Here is a 25,192-nt window from a genome sequence, read left to right as displayed (position 1 = left end):
TACATAGATTTTTTTGTTGTGTTCATTTGTATAGGAATAAAGCTGAAAAGAACATGTAAATCATTGAAGTTAACAAAATCATAGTGTATTATTCATATGAACTAATAATCATACAGAATGTTATCTTCAAAGCAGGTTTCAAGCTTTTCTAGACAAAACTTTGTTTAACACAGATCTTGTGTGAAGAAAAACAATGGCTTGCAATAGTTGCAATAGTAGCAATTCTGCTTCTGATGTCTTTCATAAAGCTCTGAAATCAAGGGTTCATAACAGTGTCTCTTGGGCAAAATATGTATCCAAACACAGATATCTGTGAAATGGAATGTATTGTTCTGGGAGGATAACACAGCTCACCAAACCTGTGGTATGGAGACATGTCCTGAGGCTCTTAGTTTGCTTTTATGCTTTTATCTAATTTTGATAGTGCACTAATTTTCAAAAGAAAACTTGAGAGAGGGGAAAAAATGGGAAAAAAACCAAACTGTCCTCCTTACAACCAAGTATCACTTCAGCTAAGGTATGAAGCCAGACAAGGAAGGTCACTGCACCAAAACTGCAAATCATCTGCTTTCCCAGTCCATTCTATCTTGAAAAAAGTGTCTTCTTTTTGTTTTTCGCAACCAAAGTGAACCTAAGGTTGGCAGGTGAGTGTGATTTCACTGGCTTCAGCAGAGACTATTCCCAGGCATTGTGTTAAGCAGGCCCTGGTCACACAGCCCTCAAATTCTAGCTCAGTGCAGGAAGGAAGGCTCCCACTTGGTTTCTTATCAAATGGGGCTGTGACAAACCTGCACTCTTTTTCAGCTCATTGTCTCATGGGCCACAAAAGGACCCCATCTGCACTGGAGTCTGTCAACAGTGGTACTGTCGTCTCCTGCCTTGATGGTACTGACACCAGGGTGGGAGAAGGGTGTTCGGCAGCATGCAGAGCTGACTCCAGCCCTGGGCTGGATTTAGCAAGGCTCTTTAGCACACGCTCCAAGCACTGCATTTGGAAACGGGTTGGAGGGATGAAACAGTTGTTAAATGGAAGAGGCAGAGTTTGAGCATTAGTATCCCTGTTGGTTTTGGAGATTGATGTGGTCTGGATGCTGACAGAAGTTCTTGAAAACTGAGACAGTCTTCCAGCCTAGTAAGAGGAATCTGGGCTGTCCTAATAGATAAATCCAGTGAAAGAGAGGAAAACAATCACTATGGTGCACTGTGTCAAATTAGTCAAAACAAGAAACAATTGTCTTTACAAAAAAATACATGTGATGAAAGACAACGAGAATTAAACCTTGGAAATTATCAGAAAAGCAAAAGGAGTCCTCTGTTTTAAAACCTTTAGCATCATGTTTCTGATGGCCTGCATTATTTTCATCTTCCTCAAAGCCTTTTATGGTCACTGTTATTATACCTACTGCTAAGACAGGCTTGAGAACCACAGATATCTTTACTTCCAGCCAGTTCATTTGGTCATGGTTTCAACAGATGTTTTTGACCATTTTATCTCCTGAGATCTCTGTTCAACTTTTATACAGTTTAAATACTCCTTTTTGTTTGTGTTGTGAAGGTTGCTGGGACAGGGATATGACATACACAAGGCCCCCAACTCCAGCAACATGAAACATCAAATAGTGACTGCAGAAAAGGAGATTATGTGTTAGGCATATTATAACCGCATGCTGGCAGTGTATAGGAGCACTAAGGGACCCAGGGCATAGCCTTGGTTCATTACTACTTCCTGTTTGGGCAGCTGGTTTGGTTTTGGTGAGGATAGTCACTGAGCTGCAAATTACATCAAGAATGAAACTGATATCTTCATTTATGGCTATCTGCCACTTCCAGGGACTGGAATGCAAGTTATGTATATAGGGTCAGCTTTGCTTTAGTTAGGTCTTTACTGTGTTGCAGGGAGGAAGGGGAAACTATGCACCAGTGAATGCTTCTGTTGGCATTCGGTGTCACTAGCTACCGTTGTAGGTCACCAGCTTGTGCTTAAGTATCTTTTAATGTTCTGTTTCAGTGGAAAGCATTTCCAAGAGAAACAACGGAAAATACCTCAGACCCACTAATTCTTGTATGGCCTTTTGCTCTTGAGTGGTGGTTAAAAGATCACCATTTCAGGTCAAAACGCTAACTGCTTTGAAGCTTGTTTTCTCGTCTTCTTTAGTTTTATCATCTATATGGTCTGTCTGATGTGGGAAAACTTAGCTGTGATCTAATTTATGTTGGCCCATGTGACCGGAGAGAAGAAAATAATAGTCCTCTCTATCTGTAAGAAGCTCCATCTGCTTATTTCAAAACTACATTGCCTGCTCTACATCATGTCAACCAGTAAAATGACCTTAATGCAGGCACTCAGTGTAAACAGCTGGGCATGCTTCATGATGCTGCTTGTGGCTGGCTCCAGCTCAGCACAGACTGAGACATAACTGCTGCTGACATGGCCAGGATTCTTCCAGAAGCTCTTTCCTGGTGGACTTCTGCTGGAATCATAGTGTGGCAGGATTGCTTTTCTTGCTGGTCTGGCCTTTTCCTACCCTTTAGGTTGAAATAGAAGAGGTGCCTAAGACAGAATAAAGTGTATCTCCTTAATACAAATTTCAAGATATACCACTGAGACATGATACTGACCTGTCCTGTGATCATGGGATTTTTCGTGACCTTTTCCTCCTGTTGTTCAGGCAAAATCCCAACAATATAGATCCCTTTTGCCTTGCTGAGTCTTCTTTCTCCTTTCCAGATTTGTTATTCCTTCCTCGTCTCTGTCTTAACTGCATTCACAAACAGGCTTCCTTTTGTAACTAGAAAACCATTTTTAGAGTGCAATCAAATCCTGTGGCTTTTATGGTAGTGAAGAAATGCATGGCAGAGGAGAATTAAATCTGCCATGTGTTCAGGCACATGTGGGTCAAAAGATGCTTCAGAAGTGTATGTGGTGCTGACTTATTCTGTCTCTTTCTCTCTTATGTCTCACTAATGGATCAGATCCTGGATGAGGTTGAAAGGAGAAGGGGAATATCTGCTGCCCTGGTTTATCCATTTATGAGGAGTCTGATGGAATCTCCTTTTCCTGCACCTGGAAAGACAATCAAAGTCAAAACCTTTCTGCCTGGAGCTGGAAATGAGGTAAAAAACAACTGTAAATATAAACAGCAAAATCAAAACAGGAGGAGACATACAGATGCTTCAAGGCATGTGAGGTGGCACAACCTCCAAATGAGCAGTTCAGGAGCTGCACCGCTGTTGCATTTATTAATAAGTTGTGTTTAAGAAGAAACCAAAACACAAATGTCTTAGTATGCCTGGCCTGGTGTGAGTAACAAACTACAGCGTTGCTGGGCTTTATCACAGTGATAAAATCGTTTCCCATGCTGACTGTACTTGAACAGTCCAGCAGCTGGTTGTTATTGCAAACCTCATTATTTCTAGTCCTGGCCTTAGTAGGAGGAGTGAGCAGCAGTGTTTAAATGGCTCTTTTTGGCAGTAAATAGCCTTTAAGTGGCCCTCAAAATAGTCTATATTTGGAAAAGCATATCATATATAAGTTTTTGTGTGTGTGTGCGCACATATAATAGATTTAATTTCCTTCTGTTACTGACTCAGGTAGCTAGAAGCCTAGCATTATACAACATATGCCTTTCCAGAAAGTTGCAATGTTGATGCCTTGCTTAAAAAGGTTTTTTGTAACTTGAGGCTTCCTAGCTGTTTGCCATGTCAAATTCTGCTCTCTGCATGTCCTTATGTAAGTATATAATAGCTCAGCTCACATGGGCAAGCATATAGAGAAAATTAATTGCTGCAGATAGGAACACAATTTGGCCCAGTTAGTGCAAGCAGGAAAAATTCCCCTCTAGGCTTATTTGACACTCCTTAGGGTTATTTTTACAGCACTATTATGGTTTTAACATTGAATCACATTTTCTCCAATTGTAATGCCACTGACTTCCATGGAGTGGGCCTTTAATGTCAGTTGGTATGAAATGTAAAGGGCTCCTTGTATTAGTGACTTGCAAGGCTTGTTTAAGTTGCAAGCATTTTCTTCTGGAGAAGCAAAGGAAAATTGAAAGGCTGATTGGCATAACAGTGATAAGATCTGATAATGCTGTCTGGATGTGAATATATCTGGGAACCATAGCTCTGCAACTTCTCTGTCTTCTGCTCAAGCCTCTGAACTCTCCCAGAGAAAAACATTGAGATAATTCCAAACAAACAACCAACTCTCTTCTGGCTGAGCTTTGCTTTCTGTTATGCTAGTACAAACTTGTTATTTAAATGGAATGCACTGGCTTAATTAGGAACAGAATCTTGTCCTTCCATTGTGGCTCCTCTGACCTAAACAAAGACGATGATTAATTGGGAAGTAGACAGTATATTTCTTTGCGATGAACAGACTGAAGCAGAAGACTTTACCAGGCAACAGAAAACATCCATGGCATTTGTAAAAGCTGCTGTAACTTGCATTGCATCCTACCCCGCAGCGAGATTTTAGCGCTGGAATTTTTGCAGTAAAACCAGCTCCTCATGATTTGGCACATAAATGTGATTCAAGTTTGCAATGCAAATGCTAAGGAATGGAAGTGGGCATCTTTACTGAATATGAGAAATAGGTAGGCAGGCAGCATTCCTTGAGAAGGTAATCATGGAACACCATCACTCTGCAGTTTGATTCTTACTGCTGTTTGGGACAACAGCCGAGTAATGGGTATCTAATACTCTGGCACCATAATATTCCTGTATTTCAAGCTTAGAAAAGTCAAATCTGTACACAAATACTGTTCTAACAGTGACTTTCTTTTTACAGTCCTTTGTTACTGATCCCAAAGAATAGTGCAACTATACTGGTATGAACTGGTTTCATTTCCAGTACGCTGTGGTCTTGACCGTATCTTTAAAACAGTGTGTTTGCAAGGAATTTTGTGAGAATTACTTTGGTTTAAACTCAGTACAGTATGCTCATGGAATGTGATGTCATGTGCCTGAAAACTTTAAAGCAGTCTAAAGCATTAAAGTGACGGTGCTTTTGGGACATACGGACAGAAGGAGATGTATATATGTTCCTGTTAATATGTCTTCAGAGATTTCAACACAGCTTCAAGTTGGCCAACTTTTACCTTTTCCCTTCTGTTTCCTCAGATTCCTCAGTAGTTCATCATTTGCTGTCTTGCACTTCATATTTTTCTCCCTCTGTTACTCTCTTCTTCATGTTTTTTTTTTCCTTCTTCTTTTTTCTGTCCTCCGCCTTCAAGTTCCACATCTGAGCATGTCAGTTGCAGAGTAAAAGGAAGATATAATAAACGAATCAAGCAAAAGGCATTTGAGAAAAGGAAGGAGAGGGCCTGAGGTCATGGCTGAAGTATGAAAATTAGACTTTAAAGGGATGTCACAAGTCACCATCTAGGCCTTGTCCTGTCTCCCCAGTTAAGTATATATATGTACATATCTTTATGACAAAAAAAAAAGTTTTAACCATTACATAGTGAATTATGCATCATGGAAGAGTGTAAATGAAGTAATTCGGTTTAATTCTTTAAATTCAGTCCCTGGCTGCTATCTGGATGTAAATTTGAATTGCTAGCTAAGTTTATAACCAAATCTACCTTGTCTTTATGGCAATTTTGACCATGTAAGCTTCCGGTTCCAGTGTTCTCAGTTTGTTACTTGCTTCATACTGTTGACTCAGCCAAGCTTTACATCTCTGATGGGGGCTTTTCTTGGAAATGGCAGTAGTTTTAACGTGCTCAACTGTATTCTGGGAAGAAGACTGACTTCACTGTGAATTGTGTAATACGCCATTTCTCTGGAGTGCTGTGCCTTCAGCTGCAGTTTGCGAAAGAGGATGGGGGTTGTTCTCTACATCTCCCCAGCAGAAAAGCACAAAGCAGTGCTGGAGGGCCCGGGCTGGGGTGCTGAGTGCCCTGGTGCTGTCAGCCCTGGTCAGTGATGCTGACTGATGTTTGTTGGATGTGTTCAGGTCATTGAGCTGCGGCGGCCCATGGACTCGCGCCTAGAGCACGTGGACTTTGAATGCCTTTTCAAGTGCCTCAGCGTTCGTCAGATCATCAGGATCTTTGCTTCTCTCCTGTTGGAGCGGCGTGTCATTTTTGTAGCAGATAAGCTCAGGTAAGTGGCAAAGGGACCTGAACCACACATTCAGGACAGTACTGTCGCTGGATTCAAAAAGCTTTATGTGATATCCAGATGGTTGTCAGATGTGAGGATCCCCTCGCTAGAGGATTTAAATGATTTTTATGTCAATGGATGTTATTTGCATCAGGTGGGGCATATATTCACTAGCAGTCACCAGCTACAAGCCACTTGTTCTGTCTTACTTTCCCTTTCGTAAAATGGCAATAACAATACTCTGCTTCATATCAGCAAAGGTTTGCAGTGTTTTGAGGCAATATAGTCCTAGCAATATTCTGTTTCAGGTTTTGGAACAGAGTACTCATAAACAGCAGCAGAGATTGTCACTGAGGTGGTTCATCTTGTGGCCATACAGTCCAGCCAGGCAGGGAAGTGGGGTGCTGAAAGTTCACCTGGTTTGCTAAATGCAGTACAGAGTTTATAATGGGGATAGGCTCCAAATCCTGCACTACGAAACCTATCCAGAGAGAGTGTTAATAATACTATTATGGTCCATCCCGACTAGTTTGGATATTTTCCTTCATATTCAAATTACCTGAAAACATTTGTTTTCTGAAGCTCCATCTTGGTCAACTTGCTACACCCTTTCAGTGTACCACTTACTTCCCTGCCCTTTGATTGCAATCTCCCCTCCCTGGGTCCCCTGAGACATGAACTCACCTCAAGGTGTAGTACAAGCGACAGGTCACAAATTTACATGGCCTTTACCAAGGAAATGGAAGTTCTGTGTAGTCTGCACTCCTGCTCTGCAGCAAAGGATCATCCCTGGTTTAGATGCTTGTGTAATACACATAAAAAAGTGTGGACGCTGTAAAGAAGATGTTATTTGTTGTGGCATGATATATAATAAAAGAGGGCAAATAAAAATAAAGACCCTAATTTATTAGACTCAGGAACATCAAGCATCTTTTAAAAAGACACAAAAGACTGTGTGGGTGGTTAAAAACTCATATGGCTCTACCCAAACAAACTCTGTTAAACACTTTATCAGCCCTAAATGACCGCCAGAAATAATAGCTGCGCTTCGTGGCCGCCAGTGTATATAATAGCAAAAATACTTTGCATAGTAAAAGCTTTACAACCTTTAGGGGAAAATGTCTTAAAGCTGCAGACCTTTCTCAGGTTATAAAGTTACTTCCTTAGCAGTCTTTTTTGTTGTCTAGAACAACAGGAACATTTTATTTCATCTCTTCCCTTGTCAGTAACTCGTAGTTTGAATGACCATTTGGGATGACTTAATTTCACATAAACTCCTGGTGAGAATTGTGTAGCTGGTCCAGGGTTTCTGCAATACTTTACTGGATATGTGAGTCACACCATGAGTACTGGGGCAGGTGGCTTTTGAAAACTGTTGGCATGTTCCTTCTGACTCTTTTTCTATTGCATGCTTCATTACATTGTTCTGTCTGTTTCTATTTTACTGTTCATTTAGAAGAATTAGTGGCACCCACAAGTCTGACTGTAACTCAGAATGACACAGGTCTGCGTTCCTTCAAATGGCACAGTGATTTGAGTGGAAAATCACAAAAATGGTACACAGAAAAATGAGGACTGTGCTGTGCTGCGGCCAACTGGTGCTCTGTTTTGGAGTTCCCTGTTACTCTTTTGTGATGCTGTCCTTGTTTGGCAAAATACCCTGAGCCCAGATCTGTGAACTGCAGGCACAGCACCGCGGGGATGGCTTCCTGCAGGAGACATCCTCAGCTGAGGGCTGGGGCAGAATGCGGCCATTCCCAGAGCGTTTCTCTGGGATAGCTGGCCCAGCAGATGTCATGTAGCACTTCCAGGCACTGTTCAGAGAAAAGAAGCAACATATAAACCTACTGTGAGAGGCTTAAGGCAGCCTGGCTTGGAAAATAGTCATGTTGCTGATGTTGAGGGCTCATGTTAACTCAGGCCTTCATCAGGCAACCAGGGTTTTGTACACACTACAAGCCTGACTGCAAGCTAACAGCTCAGGCTTGCCCATGCAAGCCTTATAGCTGCATGCCTCAGAGCAGATGATAACAAAGTCCTGCTTACAAGCAAAGTACTGCTGCTCTCCCTTTTGGCACACAAATAGGGAACCAGGACCAACAGGAACCAGAAATGGTAAAGATCCCCTTTTGTAAACACATAGCTGAACATTACTCTCTCTTGCAAAGCCTCTTCTTCAGTGAACTCTTGTTTCTATTGTGAGGACAAGGCATCAAGTTAGGGACCATTATAAAGTACTTTGAGAAGGGAGAGGATTCAGAGAGATCAAAGAAGCTTATGAGGTTTCGTTGTTGCTCCTGTAAGAAGGGACACGACCTTTCTTATAAAAAGGTTTACGTTCATATACTTTATTATACCCACATGTACTCTTTATTATGTACATATAGTTTATTTAGTTTAAAAAGAGTATGACAAAATCTGCTGTGGTAGATAAGGCCCTGGATTAAGACTTGTGAACCCTGAGCTGTCCTTCTGAACCTCTCTGACCTGCTGTGTGACTCATGCTGGAAACGTAGCACCTCTTTCTTACCTTCTGTCTGGTCTGTGTTGGATCTTAAATGCTCCAGAACAGAGAGTACTTCTTGCCCTGTGTGTGTGTGCACACAGCTCTACTTGATACAGTGCATCCCCTCTCAGCATGGGGATCTTGGAGGTACTGTAAAATAGAAACTGATAATGAGTCCTTTGACAAAGGCCTGCAGAAAGTGACAGTGGATTTAAATTCAATACCTAACTCAGGTTTTCATGGTTTAAATAGGGATGAAGATTATAATGAAACACTCTGGCTTTGAGCTAATAACTGTCTGTCTTGGAACCTTTGCCTTGTCTGACCTGAATTTTATTTATGGGCATCATGGCTGAAACTGAAGGAGTTTACCAGTAATGTGGAAAAAAAAAAAAATGTAGTGAAATATCTTACAGGTCCAGTCTGTGGGCCCAAAGAATGAAAGCAGGAAATTAAAAAGATTTTACAAGGGTTTGATTTCTGCATGTACCCAAAAAAATAGCTTAGAAATAAATGACGTTGAGGTTTAGGCTTCAAACAATGAGATGCAGTGGGGTTTTGTGGCTGCCTGTTTAACAGGTCTCCAAGCAATAAATGATTTCACACATTATACAGGTTTGGGAAAGTCATGCCTAGTGAAGTGAGACTCATTCAATAAATTGTTACTTACAGTTCTCATAGTGCCCAGAATGTGAAAATTTATACTCCTTGATCTTTGTGCAGAAGAAAAAGAAAGTGATCACAGAAAGAAATAAGCAAACAATAGTAAAGTTTTGAACGACAGGACTGTGAGGGTGCCTTGGTTGGATATGTGCAGTTGGGTTGAGTTTTTTCCCCATATGTTGCTTATATTTTTTTTCTGCTTGAAATTGGGGGAATAAATCCCTGCAGCTATTTGCTCACCTTTAAAAATGAATTTGAATCTGCCAGTGACCTTTTAGTATTTTGCTCTCCATGAACAGTCAAGAAGAAAACAGTGAAATAAAAATAATGATAGAGAAACTTGGAATAACTCAGAGAAAGGTAATTTAAAGCTCCAATTCCTTAAACATCTGCTGAAAGCGCAGCTGAGTTGGCACGTCCCCTCGCAGTTCCAATCCCCTTCCCAGGTGGGAGCCCCTGTTTGTGTTCCCACCATTCTGTCTGTTCACCCCAACTCTGAAATGACCCCAGGACTGCCATTTGCAAAGGGAGAGCTGGTGTAGTGCAGTCCTCGGGGGCTTGAAAGGCTGGCAGTAGATGCAAATTCAGTGGTTTCTGGGGCTCAGGGAACATTGGTGTTGCTGCAGGCACAGAGGTAGCAACAGAAAGTAAATAGAAAGCAAACACTGGAAGAAAAATATTTCTCTGCTTGTTTTAGTTATGTTGGGGACAGGCTTGCTGAGGAGGTGATACATCCATGTATGTGAGAATAGCCTTTTCGCCTTTTCCCCTGTTTGGAGAGGGGGAAGGAAGACCTTGGGCATGTCAATGACCCTTTGTTATAACCCCATTTTTTATAAATAAAAAACACTTCTGCTATAATCTACTATATTGTGAAGGACTCTGAGCATAATTTGCTTACATTTCATATATAGGTCCAGTCCATCAGCATCCAGAATCAGTGGGAATGTTTGAATGAGGCTCATCTTTTGCTGTGGATCTAAATCCTAGAATATTCATTTCAGCGACCTTTGTGAAGCTTTAGCAGCTGTGAAAAGCTTCTTTGGAGTCCTTGTCTTTGTAAAAGACAAAATAACTTTTCATTGTTGTGACTTTTGGTTTTATATGAGATACTTCAGCTACTTCTTAGTGAAGCAGGAGCATGGGCTTCAAGGGAAAATTCTCTGTTGATAGCAATGGGTTTTATGCTCATAAACCATACAGGTGAACTTTGAAACATAGCCCAAGGTGAAGGTGTGCCAGGCATTTCTCCAAGTGGCAGTGCCAGCTCAGGAAGTGCCCCCTCCTGTTCCCCTTGTTTGTTCCTGCCGTTTGCCATGCTTTCCCTCACCCAGGAGTCTGTGCCAACCCAGCTGTGGTAGGAATTCTGTAGTTTCTCCAAACCAGATGGGCCCCTTGGCCAGGTCACACCAGGAGCTCCTGTGCTGGGAGAGGGTCAGAGCAGGGGGCTGGGTTTGGGCAGCAGCATTGGAATGGGCACACTTCAGGGTGGTGCTGCCACTGACAAATGTTTATCGTGCACCATCCTTAGCTGTGAGCTAGATGGGTTTACTGTGTCTTACAAGATATTGTAAGTTTGTGAATAAACCCAACACACTTTTCACCTGTGTGCAAGGGAGATCTGAGGGAATGAAGCTGAGGCAATGTTGTATGAGAGTGAACTTCAGGGCAGCTACAGCTCCTGCACATCAGTGTCTTCATTCCTTAGGGATGGCCACATACGACTTTGTCTTCCCACAGAGAGTTTTTTTCCCCTGCATGTTTCTCTGCCCCTCCACCAGCACACATCCTCTGGCCCAACATGGACCAACAGACTGTCACCTGGTGTGCTGCAGAGCCCCGAAACCCTCCTCTGCAGCGCTCGCCCCAGGATGTCAAGAGAGGTGCTGTTGCAAGCAGAAGAGCAGAAGCTAGGCACCTATGAGGTGGGAAGACTTCATCCTGTTAAGGACAAAAACCTCCCTGCCCCTCCCCAAAGTATTTTAGACTGCCAGGAGGAATATGTCTTCTAGCACAACTGTAGAACATCCATCCAGGCAGATCCCAGACCTGACCAAAGGTTATGGGCTCCAGACAGAAACACTGACTAATACAGGACAGAAGTATAAATATGTAAATATTGGGGGAAGTTATCCCACAGGCATGTGGGATGCAAACTTTGTGGAGCAAAAAGAAAGCAGAGTGTACTTGTATTCCAGGGCAAAGGCTTTCAGAACAAACAATGGCATTTCCCTAATCTCACGGACAGAGACCGCTTAGGACTGTCTGTGTTAGCTGGGATGTTCAGGGAGCACTGATGTTTGTCCTCATACTTGAATCTGTTGCTTTGGAAGTTGTGAGGCCATGCTAGAAAGCAGCAAAGGTAGTCAGCAGTTGAGAGGCAGCCTGGTTCCTGTCTCTCAGTGCCTAATAATCAGTATTAGGCATCTTTTAATCTAGCAGACAAAATCTTGTAGCTCAAGTTAAAATATGAAAATTTAAATAGGAAATAAATGGCAATCTTAGTACTAACAGTAATTCATCGGTCCTGTAGCAAGCCCGAGTGGAAAAGTGAGAGCAGCTAAACTTTTGGGCAGGTTACTAATGTGAAATCTCATTCCCTATTTCCTTACTGGTTTTTTTTTTTTAACAAAAATAGGATATAACTCTTCCAAACTAATCACGGCAATGATAGGCCTGGCCAGTCTCACCTGCAGACTGGGAATGCTCCTTTCCAGTAGCCTGACATAGGGTGACACTTGTAAAATCTGCCAGGTTTAAAAAGTAAAAATGTGTGTTAGGAAAAGAGAGAAAGTGTGATCAGTAAACTGTGAGCTTTGGGCAGTGATAAACACCTCCTTTCCTTCCCACCAAAAAAAAAAAAAAAAAAGAGAGAAATTTGACAATCAACACATGGCAGAAATCAGCTTGTCAGGGAGAGTTTACTGCTGCCAGTCTCTAACGGGTCTGTATGCTCTAAGCACGGTCTATGGAAGACACAACTATGTCTTCTCTTGGTCACATCAGGTACAGCCCTACATTGTGCTAGAAGTCCAGTTCGTTCTCTCAGGGAAAACTTTAGTTATCAGGTGTGCATTGAAGAAGATGTTTAGAGATGCAAGCTACTGTACCTGTGGAATGTGTAATAGCTCCCTGATCTGATGTCTAAACCCAGAAGTATGGATGGATGACACCTCTTCCGATAACTTTTTTTATCAAAGATCTTGAAGAGCTTTCTTAATTCAGTCAGGATAATTGCGCTTGTCTGGTCTGCCATGCTGAACATAAGCTAGAGAATTTCTTCCACTGGTTTCTCCAGTGGAGAGAATGAACCCTCATATAAGTATCCAGTATCTAATCATGGCTAGTAGACAAAATTTATTCTAAATAAATCAAATCCATCCATTTCTATGTAAGTAACCTGAGAGTTTCTATCTCCTCCAGAGAGCCAGATCAGCCCCCCCTTAGGAGTGATTTAGAACTCGCAGACCATCCCTGCTTTACCTAAGGGACAATACCTTGCAGCTGCCTTCATCTTTTACATAAAAGGCATCCTCTAAAGTCTGTCTGAGTGTCTATTACCTTCCCTGAAATCGCTTTTCTTTCATGAGACTTTTTTCTCAGTCTGCTTGCATTATGAAACATCACCGAGTAGAAACACTTCTACTTAAAAAACCTTTAACACTGTAACGTGTGATTATTTGACCTCATGTAACTGCAATTTCTTGCTATTCTGCTTCTTTCTATCCTACCAAATATAGCTAGTTATCTTCTTTCCGTAGGATGTTTGTATGCAATATGGTCCTGCAAGATGCTTTGTCTTACAGTCTAAATGCTGGAATTGGAAGTGCTCCATCTGATGTGGAGTTGGTGGTTTAAGGTAACTAGCAGAACTGTCTTTCAAGATGTTTCTCAGAGAAATTTTGCACTTTAGTCCCCCTTCTCAAGAGACACTTAGGTTTTGTACCACCTGGATTACATTTCTCTGGCATTCAGATGATGTGATGACTGATGCTGGCAGAGGAGCTGTATGCAGACAGGAAAGTGTGTGTCAGGCAGAAGAGACAGCCTGAGAAACAAAATTAACCTTCTAAGTCTCTGGTTTGTTTAAGGTTCCACAGTCCCAAAGAAAAGCAATCTAATAATAACATTTTTAGTATGCAGTGAACTTCAATATTATTTTCAATATGCCATATCCCAAGAAGGGTAGAGCTTGTATGATTTTCCTTTTCCTCCTTTCCTCCTGCCCTCCTTTCCAGTGGTATTTATTCATGTCTCTTCAGGCTTTGGCTAATGCTCTACAGTGGGAAAAATAATCACTTTTCCACTTCTGATCTGTGCAGCAAAATTTTCTCTCCCTTCCACTTCCCCATGAAAGGGAATGTGATAAGAAGATGACCATGTTGTTTGGCAGTTCTCTTCTGGATTGCTTATTGGCACAATAAAGATACAGCAGTATGTTGCAACATTTTCCGAACTTAGCCCTTAGTTCCCAGTGGGGGAATTTAGACAGATTCCTTCTTTTTAGCTTTTGAATGAGAAGGACTGGGGGGTTGGGATTGTTCTCTTTTCTTACTACAGAGAAAAATTCTTCCTCCTATTTTACAGCTGTCACATTGTTAATAGTGCGAAGATTGCCTGTGAACATTAACAAGGACTGGTGGAAGCAAAGGTCCCAGTATGGAAAGAACAAGTAGTTAACACTTCTCCAGAGCACCTGGGCCAGAACCAGGTGTAATGGATTTATGCTAAGAAGCTGTCCTGAAGGAAGGGACTGGATTACTCTGTGGGCACTAAGACTAATAACTTTCCACTTTGAAATGTTGGGGATTTTTCTTGTAACTACCTGACAAAGTTTGGGCAGGTGGATGATGTGTTAAAGCAATGACTTTTTGCCAAAAAATCCCTCTCTCTTGAGCTTTATGAAAAGTATGATTGAATGCTGGTTGCTTGAAAAGCCAAATTCTCATTCTCAAGGGCATTTTGCATGTCTCTTTCTCCAGGGGCTTTCATGTGCCTCTCTTATGCATGAGTATTAAGGCAGCAAAATATAACGTCTTTGTTGAAACCACATTTCCCTTTAATCAGCTTTTCTCTGCTTACTTTTAAATTAAGTACTTCAAAGCTATTCTCTGAAAGGGAGCTCTCCTGACAGTGCATTTGCTTGTCTGTAGCCCTCAGCTCCATGCAATACAATCTTGATCTGTGCCATGAGCCAGGGTTGTGCTTCACAGGTTATGTGTGGGACCTCAGACTGTCTGTCCTGTCCCTACGGTGTTCCAGGAAGGTGGGAGTTGGATTCTGAAAATGCAGCTCTTAATGAAATAATTTACTAATTTCTGACAAGTTATGATAACTTTTAGAAATTTTGCATATCTGTCTTCCCATATTTCAATGAAAAACAAAAAGAAAGCCTCCTGTATAGTCAAAATGAACCTGCACTTACTACTTGTTTGGTAATATCCCCATATGTGTTATGTAAATATAGAACATTGAAAATCTGAATTACTTTGGCTGTCTCTATATTAAATCCAGCAACTTTAAAATAGAGATCTCTGAGACCACATCATGTTTCACCCCATCTCTGGGATAATGGGAGACAATATCCCAGCATGATAGCTGCAGGTGCTGGCTGTTCCAAATGTCACCTCTGGTTGCACAAGGGCATTATAATGTACCTGTTCATTCCTTAAGCCATTGACTGTAAATTGCAGTTGTGTGCAGATTGCTGCAACAGCCATCCTGCATAACAACATGGGCTGCCTGGAGCATCCTGGTATAATTTTGGTCTGTTGTCATCTTGGAAAATACTAAAATTTAAGCTCTTTGTTCTTAGCACGTCTTAGCACAGTGCCCAGTGTATCAATATATGACCCGACATTCTGGGATGTTCTCTGTTCTGGTGTGATGGGACATTTATGGTTACAGAAAAGCTTTTCTGTCCACATGCTTCTGAGCAACCTTTCATGCGGGAGCAATGAAAGGAGAGGCAAGCATCGTGATAGACCCTCGCCCCTTGTGCTCCACATTGCCTGGTGTATTTGTAATGCATCGTGGGGATATGTTCAGGTAATTATGGTGAGGCTGCTGATGCAATTATACTGGTAAGATAAGATAGCACAAGGTAGGACAAGATCTTGCAAGCTTAAGCTAAAGGGGACGTGGTCAGAAAAGGGGTTATGGATGAAGATGTTTCCCACTCAATTTTCAATGAAATATGATAAAGTGGGACCAGAAAAGGGATACAGACAATGGCACAAACCACTGGGCAAGTCTGCTCCACAAACTGTACTCATTGGCACGTCAGTGTGGAAACCCATGGCTCTATGAATTAAAGTCAGAAAACAATTCCAGAAACCATGTTTTTCATTAAAAATCTTCTACCTGGAGTTATCAGTAGCATGGAGGGTTTGGTGCCTGGGCTTTTTGTAATTCACCTTCAGTAGTCTGGGTAGAGTTGGACACACTGGAGTGTGTCCCAAAATTAACTGCATCACTGGTGCCTCACTGAACAGCTTGTGGCGCTGCTTGTGCCAGACAGGGGAGTCCATATTGTGATTCTTTTATAAGAATGTTATAAGCTTGGCTTTTCTCAGACTATACTGTAGACAGCACCAGATAAAACTTAAAAGTGTAACTCATTTCTTACAAAACAAGGTTTAGGTTTGGCTCGTCAGGAGGGAAAAACCACCATTTGAAGGGTGTGAGGGTTAAGTAGCTGCACTCTTCAAGTTGTAAGCATAGTTTAAAAAATTCTACAAAGGACGGCAAATGATAATGGGTCGGATGTGATGCAGAAAATATGCATTTCCTCCTCAGCTTGTGCCCCCCTCTCCCTGCCAGTGTTATCGCTGAGACCTGTTTGTGCTCCATGGGATATCACAAAGGTCACTTGCAGCAAATGTGTCATCATTTGAATTAGGGGAGCCGCTGTGGCCTGATTCTGCCTTTAACCCTTGGCAGGAGCACAGGTGGACTCTCACTTTTGCACCAGACTGCTACTTACCACATCGGGCAACCTCGCTTGGGGAGGCGAGGAAACAGTGACTGGACCCTGGAAGGTGATAGTCAAAGTGCAATAGCAGAGCTCCTGGTTTGCTAAATCAGTCACCCTGGGAAATGTTCACCTCTGGAATAATATTTCTCCTTTGTCAAGCTCCTGTGCAGAGTCATGGATTTTCACCTGCTTCTGGACTGAGTCATTAACTCACTGCTAAGCCTAGCTAATACATGTTATAGGCCACAACAGCCAGGGAAGACCTCTCATTTGTGCTTTAGAGACCTCTTTACCCAGTCACAGAGATTGAGTGTAGCAGCATTTGTTTTAATTAACTTTAATTAATTCATTTAATTAATGAAATAATTAAGTTATGAATTGTTCGGAACTGGCTGCTGCATTTGAGTTGGCGTGGATGGACTTGGCTCACCATGATCCTCACAGGAATTATACGTTTTCCCTCCATCATGACCATATTTACACTAGAGAATTTCCAGTTTTATTTAGACACTAGAGGCAGGGCTTTCTATTGGCAGGTTTCCCCGGACATCAAGAGAAAAAGTGACCTAAAATACGTACATTAGAGATCTGTTCATATTTCCCGAAAAGCAGGATGTCAGGTATGGATCGCAGATACAGTATTACCTGCATACTTCTGGCCAACTCCTAAGGACCTCTTGTCATGACTCTTAATTTACCGCTTACTTAAGTGTTTGATTTAAAAAACAGATCACAATACAAATTATTACCCTCCTCTGGCTTTTACAGCCTAAGCTCACTCCATTTTCTGTGTAATATGCACCCACTACTTTGATTTTAAATATCCAGACAAAGGTCAGATTTATTAACAGGGAATTCAGAAGCCTCTTTCAAGTCATGTATGCAACCACTCCATCTTTAACTTCCTGCAGCTACTCGGGTCAGGAGAGGAGAGGTGCCTTGGCAGCACCAGAGGACAGGAGTCCTCCTCCCTGTGCACCCCTACACAGATGTTGGATTGACCACAGGAGACTCTTGAGCCAGGAGGCTGGAATATATTTTTTAATTAAAATTTAAATTACATATTAAAAGTTAATAAATTATATTAATAATGCATTAAATTTAAATTACAATTATTTAATAGCTTCAAAAACTACAGTCTCTAATTCCAAACCACCTTATAAAGGCTAGAAGGAGTCTCTGTAATTTGCTTTACCCCTGAAGGGCTTCTAGAATGGTGAAAAATTATTCAGATTTCAGAAGCTCAAACATGCCTCGCTGGAGAGAGGGGCTGACTTTACAGCCATTCCAACAGCACTCTTCCACAGCAGTCAGGGTACTCAGGCTCAAAAGGGGATATCATGTCTTGTGTTGTACTTGTGGGCTGATCTGATTAAAGTAGAAGTGGAAAAGGAAAAGGTCTCTGAGGCTTCATTTCAGCAAAGTATTTCACCACAGTGAAAGCAAATTAAGGCTGAAACTTACGCTAAAATACTTTGCTGAATCAAAGCCTAACCCAGTAATTTGCCTGTCCCCTCATGCTTTGTTTTAACTGGTGAAGCCAGGCATGAATTGACTATAATTCCTGCTGCTCTATTATCATTAGAAATAATTTTTCTACCAGCGTATTAGAATTAATTGGGCCAAACAGCAATAAGCTGAGCATGATTCTGGTGTTTGTTTTGATATATAAATATAACCATTGTGGAGGAAACTTGTCTTTTCACTTTGAAAATTATTTCTGATAGAAGCTGTGCTTTTGTTTCTCCATGCTTGTCAGCGGGTTTACATACTGGGGTAAGGAGGAAGCAGAGCAGAAGTGGCTGAAGAGTATGAGCACTGGTTATATTTGATTTGCATCTATACTATGAGTGGGCTTTGAGCCTCTGTCACATACCTTCAGCTATGCCAGTGTCCAACCTTCCCTCCTGCAGCTGAAGCCCTTCTCAGTGTCTCTGGCATCAGAAGAGGATGGGTAATTGGCATCACATGGCCTCACAGCCCTTCCATCTATCCATAGCAACAAGGAGGAACAAGCTTCTCAAGTTAATAATTTGGCTGCATGTGTGTGACAGAATTTTATTCATATTCATATTCATATTAAATTCCCAATGCTTGTGTCATTCTGCCCAGCCAGTCACTGTCCAGTCCCTTAATTTTGCATCCCAGCCTGTTTGCCTTCAGTTCATGTTTCATTTTCACCTGCCCACCACGTTCATTTTGTCTTCCTCCCCTCCCAGTTCTGCCTCACAGGTCTCGGTTTTACCCCTTTGCATTTAATTCAGCCTCCTCCTTTCCTTTCCTTTGTTTCCTTCTCTTCCCTTCCCTCGGTTCCCTGTAGGATGAAGATGATCTTCCTCTCCCACATGAGCCTCCCTTTTCTCTGTGCCACCAGGGCTACAGTCGAAAGGGAGGCGCTGCTTGTGTGAACAATTTCATTTGAAGTAATTAGCAGCTCAATAAGTCTCTTTTTAGTAAGCACAAAAAAATACTATTTTAAGATGGTTTTTAACATCACCAAATCGGTGTGAGCTTAGACATCACTGGTAGAAGTCCTCGGCACACAGGGCACTTCCCCCTGCCAGCATTCAAGTCCTTGCCATGAAAACATTCCACCCTTTCACAAAAAAAGGGCAGCAAAGATGTTTTATTTAGCAAAATAACATTTTTTTTTTATCTGGCTTTGGAAACAAACTGCTCTGGTGCCAAACCAGGGGGGGCCTGGATCAGCTGACCTCCTGAGGTTTCTTCCCACCTGAATTACTTTATCATTCTATATAATTTTGCCTAAAATTGGAAAACAAAAAGAGTTATCACACCAGCTTAAAAACCTCAATGAAAACAAGCGAAATTCTGATCATGCAAAACCAGTGCCTTACAAACGCAAGCAATCCTACAAATAGGCAGGTCTCCCAGACCTGTCAGTAATGGCAGGCCTTACACATGAGCTCACAGAGGTATCCTTTAATCCCTAATCAGCAGCGATGTTACCCGTGACAGCTTCACTTCTCAAAAATTCTCCGTTTCAGCTTCGCTCCAGTATTAGTTTACAAGCACAAAGGTATTTATTGATTCATGTTGCTGCTGGTGAGAAGGTTATCCCAGGTGCTCCCTGCAGTTTTCTTCTGCTACGGCCCCCTCCCCAGCCCTCTCTGCATATGATGCTGTGTCTCTGAATGTGCCTGTTGTTCCCGAGCACTTGCACATTCCCGAACCTGGCGCAGTCAGATGGCTCCATTGCCATGCCCTTTTCCTGTAGCAACAATGACTCACGTGATTTTATATTGAAATGCTCATGGGGTAGGCTAAAAGCCATGTAATATCTTTGGTTTGAGTCAAAAGAGAGGAACTGAAGATTTTTTTCCCTTTTAAACATCCTAGTGTGATAACAGAGAAACCATCAGCAATGATTTTGCGTAGGAAGAAATGCAGTCATGTCTGACACGTTTATCCTGGCTAGAAAACTGGAGATGTCCTGCACCATTGTATCAAAGACTTTCTTGAATTCTCATTTTATTCCTGCCTGCCCTACTTTGTGAGTGGCTGGATGTATCGGGGTTAATGACACACGTGTCCTCACAGCACAGCAGCCCCGGGAGTAAAGCACAAGCTATTGATCTAGGGAGCCCTCAGGGCATGCAGCCTCAGAAGAACACTTGAGGGTCCAGAGGGGTGCTGGAGCTGAGCTCTCACACTGTGGTGCAGCGATGGTAACAGCTCTCTGTTGTCAGCTCTTATGACAAGGGCTTGCTTGAAAAGCTGACCTGCAGGAATGCTGCAGGAGATGATTAGAGTGAGACTGGAGTATGGAGATTATCACTTAGGACACTGATATGTTTTCATTTGTATTTTGTCCCTGATGCTGTTATTTAAGTCTTACCCACTTCAATAACTGTGCTGCTACTATTTGTTCTTATGCACCCAGAGAAACCTTTGTTTTTCCCCAGCACTTAGGTATGTATCTGGCACAGCACATTTCTCACAATGCTGTGTGCACTCCATCTTCCACCCAAAATGTAGCCATGTGCTACCAGTTTTACTTCCATTTTCTCTCTACTTGATGCTTTTCAGGCTTTATGCTTTGTCCTTCACCTCTGCAGTCTGTGTGTGTTGGAGGGAAGATGGGCGGAACCCATGGTCCTGTAGCCTTTTCCCAGAGGTTTTAGAGTCCTCTGCAAACCTCCCAGACCATTCTGTCTCGCAGAGTTGTCACAGACTTTTCTCTGTCTGTCAGAAAGTAGAATTAATCCAGGATCTGGGAAGGCAGTGAAGGGTATAGGAGAGAAGTGTCTGGTTTTGCTACACATTTCGGCAATAGCACAATGGTAGGAGCTATCTCAAGAGCACACCAGTGGCCTGTGACAAGGCACATGGGTGTGTAATATCCACCTGAGTCGATGTGTTGCACCTGGGAAAGATTGAGCCTCCAGACTCTAACCTCAAGTGAGAGGAAGCTCTCCTGAGCAGAGGAGAGGATGTGGGTCAGGGATATAACTTGGTCACAGAGCAGTTGTGGGCTGGAGCATGTATGTGTTAACACAGCGGATGAAAGAGTTCAGCAAATGTGGACAGAGTAACATAATTAAATCAGCAAGGAGAAATGAGAAACATGAAAAGGTTGTGGAAAAGTAAACACAGGCAGTGGAAACACTTCATTGTGAATCTACATTTTTGGCTGCATTTCTCCATTTGAGGAAGCAGAGGGACCAGATTCTGACAACTGGTCTCAGTCCTGTGCATGGTCCAGAATATTGGCATAGCACAGAGCTGGCACTGGCCCTGGGGTGATGGAGCTGCTGTGTGGCTTGGCCCTACACCTATGGGGTGGTCCTCCCTCTCTCTCCAGGCTGAGTAAGCGTGTCTGTGCCTTAGGAGAGGATGGTATTCTCACCTTCCCCTCCCTCAATGCAAATGTAAAATGACTGTGAAGGTGCATGAGAGTAACAAGATAGGATCAGGGAGCCCTGACAACAAGTGACTGTCTATGCTAGAGGCTTATTCCTGCATTTAGGAGATGCTCAGTGTGTGATGCTCCCCTGCATCAGTGAGAAATTGTAGGTGGTAGAGGGGGAAAGTGAGAAGGAACACAACTTTTGGCTATTGTTATAGGGAAAGGAGAGTTATCAAGTTGTATCTGTGGAATGTTTCCAATGTGAATAGTACGAATAGCTGAATATGCTTAACATTTCGTGAGAGCTGGTGACTTCCAGTATGCAACAAGCTATGGTCCTCTGACACACACACATCCAGGGCTAGCATTTCATCAGCAGTGCTCCCTCTAGCCAGGGCAGTGTCCATCCACTGTTCAACAGAGAAGAACGTGTGTTTCTCAGAGCATGGTAATTGTGCTGTGATTAGATATTAAAATAGCCTGGACTTGGGGTTATTTGTTGGTTGACTGACCCAGAAATTGATAGCAGGCATCCCCTTATCTAAAAGACAGTAAATGTTCTTAAGTCATTAATATGCTTTTGCTGTGGACCTAAACCATGTTCACAAGCAGTCTCCACAATTCAGCTGAGTCACGGTGATGTCTGAAATTCCTGTGCCTCGGCTCTTGCTGTGAGCCTTGCATCTCCACAGCCAAGTACACAACAAGGAAAGGTTTCTGTGTGCTGTCATGAGAAAATGATTTGGGAAACAAAATAGCCCAGAGGAAGATAAGAGCAACTTTGAGTGGGAAAGAAGCACTGTCATCTTTCATCTGTAACATGATACAGGATTTCTTCTTCAAGAGAAATTTGTGATTAAGAATGTCTCAATAAGACTGTATAATCTCATATAAATACTTTCATGAGGAAAAGATCAAGCACTGAAGGTTTTTTAAATTTAGTGAATAAAAGGCACAGGAATAACCAAAACCTGGGCAAATTCCAAATAATTTTTAACAAGATGATACCCATGGGAAAAAAAAAAGCAGAAGGAGGAGTGGAGGATTGCCTGTGTTTTGAAATGGATTGCTACTGTGTATTTTCCTACAAATTGTTCACTAATTTTGCTTTAGTGGAGTGCAAATTATTGGGATGAGTACAGGCTTAATGGGATGAGTTCAGTGGCATGGGCTATGTCATAGGGCTAGGTAATAGCCTTACATATCTGCACGTGAGAAAATTCCCTTATCCCACAAAATGTGCAAGCACAGTCACTTTTTCACAGCCAATTACTGTTAGTAGACTTATTCCACGTGTACAGTTACACGTGCGCGCAGGACAGCCTGTAGTTGACAGAGCAGAGGGATGTGCTGGGTTTAAGCAGAAGGCTGATTTTTCCCTTCAGCAGCTCTGCAGAGACACAGGCCAGTACAGTAGTCTACATTTCTGGAGTACTCCAGCCTTGGGAACATCATAGCATGTCTCCTACTTGTGCATGACTGCGGCAGTGCTTCCCCTCTGAAGGATGTGGTGGTTTATGCTGCTCATTAGTGTTGACTCATGCAATGGTTTGGTTTCTTGTGCCCATGTATAAACTTACCTGCATATGGGTAATATAAGAAGCATTTTCCAGTAGAACAACAGCTAGAGTATTAAGCAGTGTTCCTGTGAAGCTGCACAGACCAAATGAAAAAGCCCACTCTCAAAACCAGCCCCATGGATCACCAAAACTGCCTTAGAGTATTAAAACTATTTTGAAAATCTAATTTCTTTGACTATTCTGTTGCTTTACTTAGCGTGCTTCACACACCTTAAAGAATACAAACCATCTGACTTTATTTCTCATAAACAAGAACAGTGGGACAATGTGTGGGTTGCATGTCTTGAAAGGAAAAACTAGAGCAGACTTGGTTTCCCAGGTTAGGGCTTTCTTTTTCAATTTGCTTCTCTTTTAGAAGAATCTGAACCGTATTTTAGGGATTTAAACTGTGGATTCCCTTACACCCATCATCTCTGAATTTTACCTTATGAATGCAAAAAACCTTACACTGAAGTCAAAGATGTGTGTTCATAGAATTATGGACTGGTTTGGGTTGGAAGGGATCTTAAAGATCATCCACTTCCAAACCCCCTGCCACAGGCAGAGACACCTTCCACTAGACCAGGTTGCCCAAAGCTCCATCCTACCTGGCCTTGAACACTGCCATGGTCCATTTATTTTTTCTTTTTTTAGTTATGCTCGTAACAAAATGAGTGTTTCCAGCTACAGAAGAGACACCGCCACTTTGTACAAGCAGGAGTTTGGTAACTGTGTGTGGTACTCCCGCTGCCCTCTGCTCAAGCAGTGTCCAGGAGGGAGGGCAGCCAGCAACCTGTGGATGGAAATTTCAGAGCAGGTATTTCATGGGGGTCAGCATGAGACGTCCCACAGGGAAAGACTTTCTGAGGCAGAGGTTTGAAAAACTGTGTGTAGAGCCTCAAAATGCAGAGGTCACAATGCTGACAAAGGTGACAGTGTGACCTGGGGGATGCTGGCAGAGCAGAGAAGGGTGCTGCTGCAGGACAACCCCTATGGCCACTTGCTGCGTTCAGCTGCTGTTTTGCCCCTGCCAGCTCCCGGGAAAGCTCTGGAAGAGAAACCAGTGTTCTGGATGGGAGCCTGAAGCATCCCCTAGCGTGGGAATAGCATGCAGAAGAGGATGCAGGGGCTGACTTACGTCACAGCACTGCATGTAAAACAACAAGTTATAAAAGGGCATTCTATAGAAAGGAAAAAAATACTAACTGAATATCAGAAGAATGTTTGTGTTCCTGCTTTTAGCTTAAGCTCCTTTTTTAGTTGCCTAGCTGACTGAATTTGTAGTAGTTGAAAATGCCACAGAGTCATTAGAGTGAGCTTGAGAAAATGCTGGGAGTCTGTACCGTGCGGCACAGCATTTCTGAAACACACCACCCTGTTTGCTATGGTAAACACTTGAGATCAAAACATGAAGCAATGGCAGCACTGTTGCCTGCTATGAAAAAAAAAAATGATAAGAGATATGCAGCATTTTACAAGAAACCTGTGTCAGGCGACATATGTTATAAAAACCTGCTGTGATTGACAGATACTAAAGGAAAAGTCAAGTAAAACCAGCCCAACAGATTATTTGCAGTAAAAGACTAGCATTTGCTCTTCCCCAGCCTTTTCTTTCTTTATCGTCTAATTCTCACTTTTCCCATTCAGCAAACTTCAAAGGTTAATCACTGACTGGAACAAACAGATGAAACCTTTCCCTTGCCCTCGGAATATTCAACTAAAAATGCTCCTGAGGGTTATTCCGGTGGAGGTCTGACGCCACCTAAAGTCTCCAACAAGTTTTGCAGTAGAAGAAATCAGGATTTCTCCCCAGCATTCTAGAGCAGTAACGGCTCTGAAGTTATCAGTTATTTATAGTTCTTAGGGTGGCTACCCTAAGCACAGCAGAAGTTTGCACTCTGAGAAAATTAGCTCAGTCATGCTAGGCTGGGTAAAAATCCAAATTTCTGTCATCCTCAGCTGCAAGAAGCAGATGTTGGAACTCAGTCCAAAATCAAAGCTCTGAAATGGAAAGCCTGTCTTATTCCCCTGATACTAAAACTAGCTCGGTAATGGTGTTCCTTTAACATTTGGAAAACGTGACTGTAGAAGGGAATCAGATTCACTAGGTGAAAGAACAATGCATGCAAGACATTTTCCACAAATGTTATCAAGTCTTAATGTTTAGATGATACCAATGAGTATTTTACAGTACTGAGCAGGGTTAATACCTTTATCACTAGAACTGGTCAGTAAGCCAAATAAGATGTATTATAATAAAAATATGCAGTTGTCACAAAAATATACCAACTTCGAAAAATGTGTTGCTTTTACTACACTTCCTTTGCATAGGTATTGATTGTTGGGGGGGTTGGGCTACATCTGATTTAGTAGAAGATTCTTTTAATATTGTATTTCCAAATGTATTCTATTTTTAAAAAAGTTTTCATTTTCCCTTGTTTGTGCATTAGTGCTTGACATAAGAACTTCAGAATCATGCGTTTTTATTACTGGCATGGTCATAACAGCCA

At 42.2% G+C, this 25,192-nt stretch overlaps 2 protein-coding genes across 5 annotated transcripts in view; both read left to right on the top strand.

Annotated features, from left to right (window-relative positions):
- The window catches only part of RPL27A (ribosomal protein L27a), a 231,101-nt gene that overhangs the window by 194,454 nt on the left and 11,455 nt on the right, over positions 1–25,192 (top strand). The window lies entirely within an intron of this gene.
- The window catches only part of DENND2B (DENN domain containing 2B), a 180,504-nt gene that overhangs the window by 149,766 nt on the left and 5,546 nt on the right, over positions 1–25,192 (top strand). For all 4 annotated transcript variants that reach the window (XM_057418275.1, XM_057418274.1, XM_057418272.1 and 1 more), the window contains 2 exons: positions 2,974–3,114; positions 5,960–6,108. In XM_057418275.1, the coding sequence (XP_057274258.1) occupies positions 2,974–3,114; positions 5,960–6,108 (290 nt within the window). The remainder of the gene's footprint in view (positions 1–2,973; positions 3,115–5,959; positions 6,109–25,192) is intronic.

Source organism: Pezoporus wallicus, unplaced genomic scaffold, assembly GCF_028554395.1.
Source record: "Pezoporus wallicus isolate ANWC-B61680 ecotype Strahan unplaced genomic scaffold, APGP_CSIRO_Pwel_v1 contig_2025, whole genome shotgun sequence".
In the NCBI taxonomy this organism is placed as follows: domain Eukaryota; kingdom Metazoa; phylum Chordata; class Aves; order Psittaciformes; family Psittacidae; genus Pezoporus; species Pezoporus wallicus.
Note: the sequence above shows the minus strand (reverse complement) of the source record. Positions and strands in the feature narration are given on the sequence as shown.